The sequence below is a fragment of the Ursus arctos genome, unplaced genomic scaffold (assembly GCF_023065955.2).
Source record: "Ursus arctos isolate Adak ecotype North America unplaced genomic scaffold, UrsArc2.0 scaffold_22, whole genome shotgun sequence".
Taxonomy (NCBI): domain Eukaryota; kingdom Metazoa; phylum Chordata; class Mammalia; order Carnivora; family Ursidae; genus Ursus; species Ursus arctos.
This window is the reverse complement of record NW_026622897.1, coordinates 16,317,760-16,334,626: the sequence shown is the minus strand read 5'-3', so window position 1 is coordinate 16,334,626 and position 16,867 is coordinate 16,317,760. Positions and strand designations below refer to the sequence as shown.

Genomic DNA, 16,867 nt, shown 5'->3' with positions numbered 1-16,867 from the left:
TCCATAACATGACAGAGGGAAATGTAGGCTTCTTGAAAGGTTATTTTCTAGCCAATGCATCCACTGTTTAAACTTGTGTCTTTCTGGGGCGTCTGGGTGGCACAGCGGTTGGGCGTCTGCCTTCGGCTCAGGGCGTGATCCTGGCGTTGTGGGATCGAGCCCCACATCAGGCTCCTCCGCTAGGAGCCTGCTTCTTCTTCTCCCACTCCCCCTGCTTGTGTTCCCTCTCTCGCTGGCTGTCTCTATCTCTGCTGAATAAATAAATAAAATCTTAAAAAAAAAAAAAACAAAAAACCTTGTGTCTTTCTGTTCTCCAGAACCTCTTAGCGATAAAGTGTACCTTCATGCTCTGGGCAGAAGGTGCTAGAACACGCCATGCTCACTGAGGGGCAGCCACAGATGGCTGGCCCAGCACTTGTCCACCTCTGTCTCTATCTCAGGAGTTTCTATTCCCTCTCTAAACAACTGACTCATTGCCAAGGAAATTGGAAAACAGATGGAAATGGAAATAATGCTAAGAAAGCAGAGGGCAGATTTTTTAGCGTCTTTGCTTATTGGAAATTATACAGTTGGAGATGCGTCTGCGGCTTCAAAAATCTCCACTGCCAAAGTCATCCGAACGAGCCGCAGGCTTTCGTGAAAACTGTGTCCTGTCCCTTTATGTAGGAAGTTGATTATCTCTACGATAATGCCCGTGATAATCTTTCTTATTTGAATTTTATTTGACTGCTCATTTGGGATTTCAGAGCAGATGTTGAAACTTTATTCATGAAACGCTTTAACTGCCCACTTCCATTAGCATCAAATATGAATAATTCCAGACCTGGTCACAATAAAAAAAAAAAGGTCATCACATAATAAAATGAGCCAGGTCATTTGTACCCAAATCCAGCCCCTTATTTTCCTCTTCCTACCAGGCTTTGTGAAAAAAAGAAAAAAATAAATGCGGGAGGAGGGGGAAGGAAATTAGCTGATGGAGAGAAGCATTTGTGCCTCTGGCAGGAAAAAAGGACCTTTGGGTTCCTGATGGGTCTGTGGATCATGTGGCCTGGATGAGGTCGCAGGGCCTCACTCACTCTCCTACAAAATAGGAATACTACCTACTGCAAGAAAACTGTGGAAGGCTCTTTGTAGACATTCGCAATGATTAGTGATCGGGATGACATGTCTGAGATACCGCTGCTGACGGGCCTGGTTAGGTATGATATCTCCCTCTGTTTCCTGGAACGAGGGTGGCAAGACTCATTAGTTTCACTCAAGAAACTGACATTCCTCAGCTCTAACAATTAGACTCCGTCACAGTGGTGAAGATGGACAAGAATTAGATGTCAGGATATGAAGCGGAAAACAGAAAATGTGAATTATTACAGGTGTGGTGCTGCTCCCTCCGTAAAACGTGACTTCCTCCCATGTCACGATGAAAACCCAAGTGGCAGAGAAGGTTGCCATGTCTTTGAAGTACTTCCTGATGTCCTTGGTGGCTCTTTTCAAGATGACAGGGTCCATGGTCTCTCTGTAATAAATCTCGCCTCGAATTCCATTGTGAACATCGGCCCAAAAGGGAGCAATGAAGGCCCTCCCATCCGTCAGGGGAAAGGATTCAGGCGTGAACTGGCTCACGAGCACATTGAAGGAAACGACTCCGTTGTTATTGACCTGCGAAAGTAAGACAGGTTTGGCAAGTGCATCTGAAAATGTGACAACTTCAGAGTCACAAGCCAAGACAGACGTTCGCCTAATCATAGGAATGAAAACAACTTTTAAACTACTGAATTAGACCCCCCCAAACACCGCTTCCATCACTCAGCTAGGAGGTTCGTTTACTTCCAGACAAACTCATTGGTTTTCTTTCACTTTCAATTTGTGGTCGGCTTCATTTCTTATTAATAATCAGTCTCATTTTCATGTTCTCTATCCTATCTCTATTTACGGTTATCAAATGTGTGTGTGTGCGCGTGTGTGTGTGTGCACGTGTGTGTTGGGCCGGGCAGGAGGTAATGTAGACCATAAAAAAGATCCAGCATCACAGATGTGAAATAGAAAACCAAAAAAACTCATGGAAGCAAAAAGTTAAATTAAAAAATTGTTGAACTGTATATTAGACCTTGATTCCTATATCTCTTGTATATGACAAGAGAAGAGCATCAGTAAAAGATAGATCAAACACTCCATTATCGAACCCAGATCTCGGGATCAGCCATATCCTGATCTGGATGAGGCATTTAAAGGACTTCTATTGATTTGATTGACTTCTCAACCACCCTGCACCCAGAACAAGGACAAGGTGACAACCTACAGATGGCCAATTCCCTGAAAACTCTTGCAGTCTGATGTCTTCTTTGTATAATCTCTGCATAAAAATGGAGACATGAAGTCTTTACATTGTCTATATAAATGACTATCCTATGGTGATTTCTTCATGATTTGCAAAAGACTTAGTAAGCTTATTAAACAACTAAACCTACTGCAAATCACAGCCAATATGAACACACCATTGATGCAGGACCTGTACACAATTCAGCTTCTGCCTGTGTCTGTGGCTCCACGAGACTGATTTAACCCTGTGGTTTGTATGGCTTCAACCGCAGACATGTGGGATGGGAATACGTGCAATTCCTGGATACAGAAAACCTGGAGATCACTTTCCTATACATTTCAATTGCTTGGTATGTTCCCATTAATCAGTAATATAATGGACATTAACAGTGACCTGGATCCTGGAGGGAAGTTATCAGCACCTGGGCCAAAGGGCCATCAACCTGTTTTGGAAGCAAGGGTGTGGGGTTTGGAAAGGAAGCTGGAGACCCAGCTACAAGGACCGTAAGAATCTATTGTCTGCAAGAGATAGTGAACAACCCAGAGGCTTGAAAAAGATTGCACCACTCAAAGTACCGGAAACCCAGGGAACAATTTGCCCTTAAATAAGTCTGCTCCAAATTAAGGACCCTCCTTTTGCAAGGGCAAGAACTGTTCAGACTCCATGGTACGAGAGAGGAGAAAGAGGAGCCTAATGAAATACATATCTTCTAGAGGTCTGGGAGTCTAAGGCTTCCAGAATGGAGGTCCTGTACACCTTCCTCATCTCCAAAACCGCTCAACACATCCTGAACCTTACAATCAGCTGTTATAGACTAAGGAGGCTCTGCTGTAAGTGGAACCTAAAAGGCAGTTTAGGATGCCTTTTAGAGCATCCTGCCAATGCATTTGCTAGGGAGTAACAGCTGGCAGTAAGACACAGACCAACAGAGGGAGTTGGTATTGACTCCGAGGTATTTTGATTATATTCTGTAGTTAAGATCAGGGGTTCTCAAACTCTGATGGGCATCAGAATCACCTGGAAGGCTCATGAAAATCCAGATGATCAGGCTCCCTTCCCAGTTTCTGATTCGGCAGGGTGCGGATTGGCCTGAAAAGCAGCATTTCTAACAAGGGCCGAGGCGATGTGGTTCAAGGACCACTGGTTAGGTAATGGATGAGGGAATTATTTTCCGATGGGAGTCAGTCCTGAGCTATACATCAAAGTTTGGGGAATATAGAGGTCCCAGATGTAGAGATGGCCAGAGACAGAGGCGTGGGAGTTTCAGCTCTTCCTTCAAGGCAAGACGCAGAATAGAATAGGATGTGATAGAATCGACATAGGGCTCGCCCCAGGCTTTGAGGCCCAAGATAAAGACAGGTTCAGTTGCTCTGAACCTTCTCAATGTGCAACAGTCTCACTAGCAAACTCAAAGATCCAAAAAATAATAGCCTGAGAACACAGGTGCCCAGGAGGGCTCTGACAGCAAATGGTACCATTTCTTCATGGCAGGTTTGACGATGGGACCCCACGGCATATCTCAGACCCAACAAGGATGGCCTACTCTGCAAACAACTTATATATAATAGTTGACTACCCCTCTCCTATGCTCTGGCTCTGTTCCCAATTGGTAGGAAGCCTAAGAACAGCAGATGCCTAAACTTTTCACACCCCCAGAAGGGAAAGAAAAATGATATTGCTCCTATCGTGGTTCAGTGTATCTTTTTATCTTGTCGAGTAGCAGAAATAATGTTCATGGCATTGGGGCCTCTGCTTCACTTCTGTGTTTAATCACCCACAAAAGCAATTTATTGCCCTGTATACTCCTCTACTATGAACATTAGCCATTAAATATACCTTTGACTTTCTTAATCATAAAACCTATCAGCTCATGAAATCTCAGAACTTGTCGTTCTGGCTGCCAATAAATCTTCCATTCCTGGAGCCCTGGATGAAGGTATTTAAAATGTTTTCCTTAATGACAAACAAAGGGGAGACCCACAGAGCAACAGCTGGGTCGCTCCTCCACTTACATAGACGGTGCGGTAAGGAACGCCAAAGAAGAAAATGGGGGTGGCCAACTTAATCTCAGATGAGCTTCCATCATCTACTTTAGGGGTTTTGGTGTCATTCTGCCAGAATGGATACATGAGCTCCCTGGGCTGAGCTGTCGAGAGAGATGGTGGTTAGATAGATGGCAGAGCCGTCGTCTGCTTGGCAAGCTACTTCCCTCCCACCCACTAAAGCCAGCTTCCTTCAGTAAAGTCTTACAAACAAAATGCAGTTCAGACGGCCTTTTCATTTATCCTAAACCTAAGCCACACACAATGCATTATCTTCTGCCTCTGGAAAGGGGAGAATGGGAGCGATGCCATTGCTCCTTAGGAGAAATCACTTCCTGCTTCATTGCTATGCTTCCATACGTTCTGGAGAGAGCAATGGTTACAACTAGCTGGAAGGTTGTGAAACCACCCCTGTCTGGAGCTCTCAGAGCCCTGAGAAGGGGGCCTCTCGGTCTGGCATTGTAGGACAGCTTCATCCCAGAACACAAGGCGAGTTGAGAGAAGGTGGCCCTGTGGCTATGAACCTCCTTCTGGCTCCAGAATTCCACTATCATGTCTTTTCCTGAAAGGAATCCCCTCCCTCCTGCTGCACAGTAGGGGAAGATACCAGATCCCCGAAGGAAATAAACAACAGTTGGATCCAGGACAGAAGTGGGAGGAGAGGGGTTGTAGTAACTGGCCCGTGAATGACCTCCATTGAGCCCCAGCCCTGCGAGAGGGCTCTCTGCCCAGCTCCTGTTTACAAAAGACAGACATGGGAGCCTCTGGAACAAGGGAGGCTGGGCCCCGAGAACCCTTTGGAGAGGATGCATGGGGCTCTTACTCATCACCATGGTCAAAGGTGAGAATCATTGCACAAACACACACAGCTCCCCTCCGGTAAACCACACCACCACCCCTCCCGGCAACCTGGCTTATTCCTCTAAAGTTTCTTGTCCCCAAGCCTTGCAAAGGTGGCCCAGTTCAGTGAGAGAAATGCAGCAATTTTTCCAGGGTCTATGTTACTCATGATCAGGTCCAATGGCACCTAGGAAATAGTCTACATTTGGGGTGTATCTCTTCTCTGCTGCCGTCCTTTCTTTTGAATGAAAATAGAAAAATAGAACATCATCTTTTCTTTCTTTTCTTTTTTTTTTTTTTTTTAACTGTTAGTTAGTTTTCAGGGATGGTGGAAAATCCACGAGGGGCTTCTGGCCATAGTTCTTGAGGTAACTGCTCGCTGTAATACAGACGCTAACACCCCCTTCTCGGGTCAATGCCTCTCCTTGGGAAAGTCCCTGCTCCGTGCCGATGGAGCTGAGAGGCTGGCGAGCACCTGGCCAAGGAGCATGCCGCTCCTTGGGGAGTTTTTAGCGAGGAGGATACAACTGCTCATGGAGGGGAGAATGCAGAGTGGCCAGAAAGAAGGACAGCAGGGCCTGGACAAGTGCCAGCTTCTCTCCTTCTGGAGCAGGGAACCAGAGAGAGCTGCCTGGTCGGACAGCTAATCTGTTTCCAATGGCTACCATCAGAGGAGAGTGGGGAAACCAGCCGAGGCATTAGTGCATAAGCATTGTTCCCCAAGTCCTGGAAGTCTCCTGGAAGCCAACCAAATCTGAACCACAAGGAGTGCTGTAGCTAGTGCAATCAGAGGAGCCCTCGGTCGACGTCCTTTATTTAATGCTACAATCAGTAGGCCAAAGGGGCTCTTTAAAATTCGTATTTACACGGAAGTAACAAATTCCAAATTCCTAGAAGGTAGGATTTAAAAAAAAAAATCTCTTTATAATCCCTAAGTATTATACCTAAGTACTTAGTAAATGTGAAGGGTGATGTACTTTCTCAAACTAATGATAACAAGTCAAATCGTGTCATTGGATTTACCCTTCATGCAGAACATTTCAGGAGTCATGCCCAAGCGTGAATAAGAGCTGGAATTCGCACTGAATTGTAATCGTTTTAATGAAAAGATTAATTCATGTTTTGGGAAGCGTGGGCCAATCTGCCTAGGAGAAGGAAAATCCCTACCTCTCATGGAGGAGACAAGAAAGTATGGTTCGTGGAGGTTATCCCTAACTTCTTTCTCTGCTCCAAAGGTAAGGCAAACATGCAAGATTCTTCTCTTCGAGTGACCTAACTAGTTCATGATGTTAAACAGGAATGAATGGACCACTCGAGTTTCTCCATTTTAAGAAGAATACAAAGAGTAAAGATATCCAATATCGTAAATACTTGATAAATACTTGTTGAATGAGAAAGGTGCTTTATAAAGGGAAGGGGGTTGAAACTACAGTAGTTTCCATCTTCAAAGCCCCTACTATTATAAAAATATAGCTTGGAAACAGCATGGCCTATCATTAGCATCAGAGTTAATAAAAGAAAGACTACCCCTCCCCACGCTGGCTTTAGGCTGAGAATTTCACAATAAATGTAACTATGTTCCCAGAACTTTTTTTTCCCCACTGAATAAAACACAATTTTCTTAGAGCAGGAGTCGGAGGCTAGAGTCCGTGGGACTCTCATTATTGTGGGGTTTCACACTGTCGTCTATATCACTGTTTAAGTGTATCCAACCCTAGAAAAATGTCAGGGTCACGCGTGTCTTACGGATCTGTTTACTCAGACTTGTAATCGTGTGCCAGCTGAACTCAACAAACAAAACAAAGAATGGGTCTTAGAATTTTAGTCATAAAAGTTTCAAATCTATATACACCTTCTCATCTTTCTTGTCTAAAATATGAAAGCGGTAGAAAGAAATGTTTGTGGCCTCTCGCCTACCCTGGGGCGATGCTACTGAGAGAAGGAATCGCTGAGGGGAAGAATTTTCTTGTTTCACTTCTCGAAAGTTTTAAGATTTTTGCCATTGTAAAAGGCCACTGAGTCACACATTGAAGACATTAATGCCATTGAGACCTCCTGAGTTGAGCTAAAACAAATGTATTTTTCGAATACGCTTTAAAACTTGTGCCACAAGTTAAATGCCCTAATTGGGACCACTCACCAGGCATGGGGTGCACACATTACCGACACCATATACTTTTAATGAAAACTATTTGCATTCCTTTTAGAGATCTCTTCCATTAACATGGGGCAATCTGGCATATATTAATTGTGCTTGAAGTTAAATAAGAAAAAGTAAGAATATACGTGAACGTCACTCCAAGTTAATGTATTTTGCCCTTGACGACAGAATTCGATTTAGTTTTTTCTCGTTGTATCTGTACGCACACGTGCACCTGCCCTGACAATTACAGTCCCAACAAAAGTACCTCTTTATAAATTCAAGAGCATGGTAATCAAGAGCTTTATGGAATTCTGTAGTACTCACCTTGGTGCCGTACGAGTGCGAAGATGAAAGAGACCCAAATTCTAAGTAATGATGAATAATTCATCCTGGAATTTTAAAGAGAAAAAGAAAAAAAAATCCCCAGCTTGCCAGATTAAACAGAACACCAGGTGTGTTTGGTGGCAAATCCCAAGACACATCCCAACCATCATAGAATAAATTCACATAACAGCATCAACACTTCTGCGTCAGGTTGAAATTCCCCAAATGCTGGCAGGTCCTCCTAAGTTCAACGTTTCATGAACAAATTAGACTCCCCTCCCCCCCGCCCCGGAGAAGCCAGTTTGGAAGTTTAACAAGATCATCCAAATTGTCAGGAAATTATACAGAATCAATGGGGGTGGCAAAGAGTACAGGAAACTCATTCATCCTGCAGCTGCTAAGCACGAGAGATAAGACCAGACTCTAAAGACGCAGGTCCTGTGTTGTGTCTCTAGAACCCACATTCATCCTAAGACCTGGCTCTCCTAATTTTTAAAAAGCTTTTCATCAGGATCAAATAAAAGTTGATTAAAGCACAATGTGTTTCTGCAGTTAGGAGGATTTAGAGTTTTGCCATCGCCTTCTCTATAGTATGGAGCCAATCCATCCTTTTTAAGTACTGACCAGATTCACCACTAATATAAGACTGTGCATTGACGTTCCATAGTGAAATGAAGGATAGCCTTATAGGTAATAAGAAGGAACCATGCCAGGGATGGCTCCTTGGAATTACAATAAAAATAAAAGCCAGTACATAGTGAGTAATTAGTTCCAGCAAATTAGTTAAAGAAGGAACATCACAAAAGTGAACTCCTTTTCATCTTAGTTCCGATCAGTTGAACTGGCAGCTTTACCCTCCGATAGGAGCATGGATGGTCTGTGCCGCTCCGTAAAGCTGAGATGTAAACACACATGCGAGCTCCCAGTTCTGCACACACCTGCATGAGAACCAAGTGCGTGGGGGAGACTGTGCCGTTTGCTCCCGACAGAATTCTCAAAAATAAAAACCCTCCTCCTAGGATTGGAAGCTACTGCAATTCTTCAGCCAAATTTTCCTGGAAAATCAGTGAATTTACCCTGTGAGAGTTTTATTGTAAATCTTCAACATCAGGCAGACACATTGACATCTCAAGCACAAAATAAATATTAGTCCGTTTGCTGAAAATGGTAGTAAGACTAGCAGAGATCACACGTAGCTTTAGCAGAGTGAGATGCCGTGAGAGGGGAAGGCTTGAGCCCTTAGGGAAACAATTCAGAGAGCAGTAAGGAGGATGCATTTAAGTATTTGTATTTATGAAAAAAATGTCACTAACCTGTTCTGTAGAGACTGGAGGAACTGTCAGAAATATTTAGCCAAATCTTGGTAAACCAGGCAAAAATTAAGTAAAACAAGAATTCATGTCAGTTCTCCCCTACTTGCTGCCAATTATTTCTGATTCCTGAAATGATGTCTGAATCCCCTCCTCGTAAAACCAAAAATTCAGTTAGTCCTGCGCTAGAGTCAGATAAGTGTTGGGTTGCAATCAAGTTTTTTTCTATTGATTAAGGAAAAGAAAATCTAAAGATCAGTTTCAGGATTGCGTAGAGAGGTTCTTTTCCTGAAAAACTAGACCTTTCTTTCCCCTCTTAAAAAAAAAAGTAGATTCAGATGGAAATGTCAGGTACTTGGAGCTGAAACCTTGGTCCTTTCTGATCAGAATCACTTTGCACTGAAAAACACAAAAGAAAACCCCCCTTCTACCTTTGTACCCAAAAAAAAAGGCAACTGTATAATGTTACAGAATTAGCATCCACCAGCATGGGATTAGAACTGCGGACAAAGCTGCAGCCTCTAACATTTAAATGAAGTTGGTTTTCTCCTAACGTCTTTTTTTTGTGTCTCTGGTTTTGAATGCTTGCCACAGATAGGCTCTACTGTGGTTTTTTCACAGGTATGCATGAAGTATTTAAAGGCACTTTCTCAAACTTTTCTAGCTTTTTTTCCTCCCCCTTTCTCTCTGATATGCCGTTGTGCAGCGTGATAGGGCCACGGCATGTTCCTGTAAAACCCAAGGAGGTAACCAGTGCAAAGCACGCTCTTTCACCAGGGAGAAAACCAAACTGTGTCCTGAAAACCTCCAATGATGCACTGGGAGGGTCCTGGGAGGGAGAAGGGGGCGATGGACCCCTCCGGATGACAATTTGCAGTAAGTAAATAATTTAAAAGGCATTGTGAGCCAGGTAAAGACATGTTACAGTTGATACAGGATGAGGAAAACTACCTAAGGCATAATATAAGGAAAAAATATTATTATAAAAAAAATAAAATGAAGAATCCACTTACACTAAAAAAAAAAAAAAAATTACTCCAAGTTTTTTCTCTAACCAGACATTTAAATGCCCATTGTATGAAAAACCGTAATTTCGGTTTTGAGCAAGTTGTCCTAAAATGATCAGGAGTGCTTGGGGAACTAATTTTTTAGTCTACCTTATTCAACATTTTCCCCCAAACCTGTAGGTTTTGCACATTAAGCCTACTCTATTGCTACTATTAGGAATCTTCCACGTAGATTTCACTTACAGATGTCAAAGGACTGTTTGCGTCCAAAAGGCACATATCTATAGAATAGAAAATCTAACTTTTGGGGGTGCTGATTTAAAATAAAATTAAATGCAAACCTAAGACCTCCTAGTAAAGAGTTCTCCTTGCCCGGTCTGTATTAAGACTTCACTCCTATAGTCAACCTAAACGTCTTAAAGCAAAAACGGTTGGCTCTATTTGAAAAACTGCTAGTGGCATTGTAATTGCTTTGGTTTTCTTTCTTCATGCACTTAAGGATATTTATATCTCAGCCCTTTTGACCCCTATTAAATGCATCCTTCTTGAGGCAGGACTGGGATAAATGCCATCTGGGCATAACCAAATACACAAGATGGCGGTGTGAGTCAGAGTGACTGAGAATCTGGGTGCGGGCTGGTGCCAGGTGCTTGAGGAGATGGCCTGGCTTATCACTAGCTGGGCTGGGAAGCTGGTCAGTGAGTGTGTGTTCTGGGTGTCCGCTCAGCAGTCACAGACAGGGGAATGATAAAGCTCTCCTTTTCCGCCATGTCATGTCAATAGGAGGGCTGTTTTGTTGAAGGTGCGAAGTGAGCGAAGATTTTTGACAAGATGTAGACTAAAGGTGGTGTGTGTGTGTGTGGGGGGGGGGGTGGCTTGGAGCTGATAACCCCAGATGCGTGTGCTCTGAAAAGGTGGCGAAGATTGATGCTGCTTTTCAGGCAGGAGGAAAGATGCCTCAAACAAAACCAACAAACGCAACCCCCTAAAATGGAATGGGCCTTACGTGCTGTTTGTTTTGGTTCTCTTTTACTTTCCTAGGTTTCCTGTACCTTTTCCATGAAAGAGATCATCAGATTTGAGCCAGTGGGAATTGATGGAGTGAGAGGCGTGCATGGTTGGCCATCAGCCTCCAGCTATTAGCTCCTTCAGATTCAGCCTCAGTGGGGGAGCCAAGGGCACACTCTTCCTGGGGCGGCCCCCAGCCAGTGACAGGGCAGATGGTGGAACAATAGTCTAGCACCCAAAGCAAGCCTTCTGTAATGGGCAGTTTTGCTCTGGAGAGCCTAGTTGAGCTGACAAAGACTACAAGTGCTCAACAGAGGCAGCTCTAGCATGCCAGAGTCAGGACCTAGTCAGAAAAAGCTTGTATATGTATATTTAATGTATTCTATATATAATTATATATTCTATATATAGGTTTATCTATCTTCTCTCTCTATAATTATATATTCTATATGTAATATATATTCTCTATATAATTACATATATAGAATTTATTATATATATGTACATGTACATACGTGTGTGTGTGTGTGTGTGTGTGTAGATAGATTTTGACTCTCCAGATTTCTCAAAATTTCCAAGCCCTCAGACACGTCCCGCTCCACCTCATTAAGAGCTAACATTTCTCCTAGCACAGGAAGACAACAGAGAGGATTCACTCCCCTTAAGAAGCTGCTCCCATCTCCTCTCCTGACTGCCAGGCCTGTAATCAAGGTCAAGTGGCAGCATAACCCAGCCAGGGACATGCTGGGCCTGACAAGGAAGGAAAGGGACCACACTCCAAAGGGGATGCAGGACCTACCAGCACCTTCTTGCACGGGATGGGGAGGGGAGTATCCATGGGACTGGATTGTGAGGGTGCTCAGTCAAGGAGACTAGGCCATCACACAGAATAAAGGAAGGTTTATGGACTTGGGGGCACTCTGTAGGGATACAGGCCTTAACATGCAGGGACCCCAGGGGGTGGGGCAAACTCACTGCTAGGTCAGCTGCTGAAAGCCTGGGAAAAAAGTGATGTCCCACACTGAGTGATGCTGAAATGTCTGAATTACTGTGGCAGACGATAGAAGGGATTAAAGGCTCAGAGTAGTGAAGATGCTGGATCAGATATATTATGTGAGTCTGGGAGACCCACCAAATGATCATGTCCCATGGGAAGGCCTGGAGGACAGACACGTCCTCCACCAAAGCTAGCTGGTGAGAGAAGCAACAGCATCACTAAGAAACTCAGTGGTGGCTCCCCTCTGCAGACCAGGGCTGATGGCAGGAGAGGTGATCATAGAACTTGGCTACCTGATAGCCGTGAAGAAGATGGGCCCCTGAAATGATTGAGACCAGGGGGCAGCATTCTACTTCCTGAAGCCAAGGGGGGTCATAGTCTTCATAGTGACCAAGCAGACCACAGTGGCAGCCAAGGAGGCCTGATCCATAGAGAGTTAAGGAGATGATTAATAGAACATGGCATTTCAGGGCAAAGTCGATGAGCAACTGACAAGGTGATTGCTTACTATATATAATTAAAAAGTGCAAAAAGTGTTGATTGAGAGACTGAAGGCTGTTGTCTCCCCCCTCCCAAAATGTTTGATCCCTTGCTCAGTGGGGGATCTGAGTCAGTTTTCAAATCTGGATCCTGTACACTAAAAACGTAACCAGGCCCCCAAAGAGAAAGAATCTTCAACACCATAACAAGTATGGGTAGTAATGATTCTCTCTCTCCTTCCCCCCAAAGACCTATGGCCATTTACTCTAGGGACTGTAGAAAGAGGTAAGGAAAATGCCTACATAGTTGGAGGACTGTTGGACAAGGGGTTTGAGTTAACATTGATACCCAAAGACCCTGGTAGAGTGAGAACACCTAGGGCCCAGGAAAAAAAGTGGTTCTGCCCAAGTCCAGCTTATAGTGGGTCCACAGGGGATACAGACCCACCTGGATGTCATTTTCCAAGTCCCAATATGTAATTGGGATTGATGTACTTGGCCCATTGGGCCCTTTGTCTTCGGTGTAAGAGCTATCACAGCAAGGAAGGAAATGGATCTCCCCACTCCAGCTAAGGTAGCAAATACAGGAGTATTGCATCGGGGGTCAGAGGAGGATAGTAAAGATCAGCTCGCTCTTACAGAGCAGGGGTGGTGGACTCTATCATATTTCCATCTAGCTTGCCAGGATGGAACCTGAAGAATGACTGTTGACTACTGTAAGCTCAACCAAGCAGTATTGCTAATTTACAGCTGCTGTGCTAACATAGTATCTTTGCTAGAGTGGATTAACATGGATTCAGGTACGTGGTATGTGGCCATTCATTTGGAGTTTTAGAGCAAGGTCATGCCATCTGCAGCAAAGAATAACCACATCTCCTGAAAACCCACTGCTGACATGTAACTAGGCCCTGCCATGGAACATTTGACAAGATACAAGTGACCGTGTGTCCAGAACTTCCCATCATGACCTGAGTCCTTTTGGACCCACCAAGTCGTAAAGTCAGGTGGATCCAGTAGCAATCTATCATAAGATGGAAATGGTAAATTTGGGACTGGTGAGCTGCCGGACTGGGTAGCGTAGACTCCACGCCACCTGTCATAGCTGCACCAGCACCCCCTTAACCCAAATTACACATATGGCTCTATGTGGGGTGGGGGGGGGTGCACACAACGAGCTGAAAGAGGAGGAAAAAGCCTAAACTTGGTGTATGGGTGATTCAGCTTGGCGTGTGTATGCAAGCCTAAAGCAGATGGTAGCTGTTACAGCCTCACTCAGGGGTAGCTTTGAAATACAGTGGTAAGGGGACATCTTCCTAATGTGTGGAACTTGAGGCAATATATCTTGTCACGTACTTTGTGTCAAAGGAGAAGTGTTCTGAGGTTAGGCCATGCGCAAACCTCTAGGCAGTGGTGAATCGTATAGCCAGCTAGACAACGACCTGGAGAAAAAAAGCTTGGAAAATCAGTGACAAGGAGGCCTGGAGTAGAGACATGTGGATAGACAGATGGGAATGGACACGAAGTGTGAAGATCTTTGTATCATATGTTAACACCCGCAAAAAAAGGCATCCACTACAGAAGAGGGACTAAACAACCGAGTAGGCAAATTGACTTTGCTAATTGCTGTGAGGCAGCCCTCTGTCAGTGTTGGTACAACGAGGACATGTATGAAGTGGCCACAACAGCAGGGATGGAGCTTATGAATAGGCCCAGTAGCATGAACTCCCCTTTAGCAAGGTTGGCCTAGCTTCCTTTGCTTCGGAGCCTACATCTGCCAATTACAGAGACTAAAGCTAAGCCCCTCTGTATGTCTCTGCTCCTTGGAGAGTCCAACTGGCCACTTGGAGGTCAAATGACTACTTTGGAGGGGCCAGGTGCTTCTCCTCCCAGGAAAAGACCTCTACTCTGGGTGATGGGTCGCCTTTCCTGCCCACAGGGCTGCAGCCATTACCATTAATAAGAGGCTTGCAGAATGCCTGATCCATAGGCAGAGAATTCCATGCAAAATAACATCTGACTAGGGAAGCCACTTTATAGAAAGGGGATGTGAGTGTGGACTGTGACACTGGATCCACTGGCTAAAGTACAAATACCATGGCACAAGAGATACCAGCTCGATCAAGCACTGAAAGGAAATGCCAAAGGAGCAGGGGAGGCACCACCTTGGAGATAAAACTGAGAGGATAGGATGCTACCCTCCAGGATACTGTGTGTGTATTGAGTCAGAGACTTTTGTATGATGCAGTGTCCCCCATAGGAAGACTATATGGATCTAGGAACCAACGTGTGGAAGCAGAGGTGGCCCCACTTGCCACTATTCCCAATGATTACTAAGGGACTTTGTGCTTCCCACCCCTCATCTCTGGATTAGGCAGTTTGATATCATGGTCCCCAATAGGGCACACTCAGCAGAGGACACAGCAAGAGTCCCACAGAGCTATAAACTATGGCTGTGGTGCTGCTTGGGCACTTGGGCTCTGTGCTCAGAGACTAGCAGGAAAGAAGATGAGCTACCATCCTATTAGGAGTCATTGACCCTGATAAGCAGGAGGAGGTGGGGCTGCTGTGGTATGATAGATTCAAGGGATAATGTGTGTGGAGCTTAGGCGACCCATTTTGGTGGCTCTTAGGACTCCCTTGCCTGTGTCTGAGCAGCATATGGTTCCCAGGGTCTCAGACTACTTAGGAATTAGGGTTTGGGAAAAACCACTAGGTAAACACTGAGACGAGCCGAGGTGACAGCTAAGGTGATAAGATGGATTGTGGAAGAGGGAGAAAATGGGTACTAGTTGTGACCCTGAAATCAACTGCAGTGCCGGGGCTCTGGTTCATTCCCCTAACCTCCCTCTTCTAAGGTTACACTCTGGAAGAGAGGGTCACCAGAGCGTGAGAGGAGCTGGCCCTCATCACGGAGAACTGGGTCTACATGTTGCATGGAGTGGTCTGCAGTTGATAGAAAGGAGAACTTCTCAGATTTCCCTTTGAGAAAGGAACGCTCTCCTGCTACAAGGAGTATGGTTAGCGGACAGCTTCCAGCTGTTGGCTCCTTCAGTATTTACATCAGTGTTCAAGTGGAAGTTATGTTCTTATTGTGTTTTCCCACCTGATGACTGAGAAAAGCGTTGGTCCAGGGCCCCAGACAGGACTGCTCTTTGCCCCAGAGCATCGTACTGGCCTGGCAGACTGTCAGGTCTGCAGCCTGGGCTGCGGCCCCTCCTGTGCAATCCTTCTTCCCCTTCACATTCACAGGGGTTATTCCCCAATAAGCCTTTTGCACTTCTAACTCTACCTTAGTGTCTGCTTCCCAGAGAACTGAATCTGGGATGCTGGTGTCTTGAATAAATTTACAAGCCCTCTATAACGGAATGTTTTGCTTTGTTGTATAATCTGCCGTGGAGGTTGCAGATATTTCTGTAGTGTTGTTGTTTCTACCCCTTAACCACTGATTCAATGATATTTGACTGCCTACATATAGTTCAGTAAGATGGTTAGATCTAAGGCTATACTTACATTCTCCCTGAAAAATGGTAGTTATCCATAGCAGGATCCTTGAAATGAATGAGGTGCTTTGGAAGCAGTTATGTTCCTGAAGACTTCTCCTAAACAGTAAAGACATTCAGAATGAATTGATTCTGAAGGGCATCGCATCTGGATGTTTGCTTCTTTTACTGCCTTGGAATCCTCATTCTTTTTTTTTTTTAATATTTTTTTTATTATATTATGTTAGTCACCATACAGTACATCCCTGGTTTTTGATGTAAAGTTCAATGATTCATTAGTTGCGTATTACACCCAGTGCACCATGCAATACGTGCCCTCCTTACTACCCATCACCTGCCTATCCCATTCCCCCACCCCCTCCCCTCTGAAGCCCTCAGTTTGTTTCTCAGAGTCCATAGTCTCTCATGCTTCATTCCCCCTTCTGATTACCCCCCTTTCTTTATCCCTTTCTTCTACCGATCTTCCTAGTTCTTACGTTCCATAGATGAGAGAAACCATATGATAATTGTCTTTCTCTCTACTTGACTTAGCAGAGAAATGCTTCACTTAGCATTATCTCCTCCAGGCCGTCCATGTTGCAGCAAATGTTGAGAAATCGTTCTTTTTGATAGCTGAATAATATTCCATTGTATATATGGACCACAACTTCTTAATTCAGTCATCTGTTGAATTCTCATTCTTAGACATTAATGTTCATAAAATGGGATGCTTATGTAGTCTGTTGGGTTTTCATTTTTTTTGAATTAAAAAATTAAATGTAATTGAAGTATATAGTTAACATAAAATATTAAATTAGTATCAGATGTACAACACTGTGATTCAACTATTATTCACATTACAAAATGCTCACCATGATAAGAGTATTACAGTATTTTTGACTATATTCCCTATGCTGTACT

At 44.3% G+C, this 16,867-nt stretch overlaps 1 protein-coding gene across 1 annotated transcript in view; it reads right to left on the bottom strand.

Moving 5' to 3' along the window:
- Nucleotides 1–7,730, bottom strand: part of TECTA (tectorin alpha) — a 67,767-nt gene extending 60,037 nt beyond the window's left edge. Inside the window, exons 1-3 of the mRNA XM_026505542.4 lie at nt 7,667–7,730; nt 4,330–4,463; nt 1,369–1,656 (exon numbers count right to left, since the gene is read on the bottom strand). Of these exons, the coding sequence (XP_026361327.2) occupies nt 1,369–1,656; nt 4,330–4,463; nt 7,667–7,730 (486 nt within the window). The remainder of the gene's footprint in view (nt 1–1,368; nt 1,657–4,329; nt 4,464–7,666) is intronic.
- Nucleotides 7,731–16,867: the final 9,137 nt, after the last annotated feature.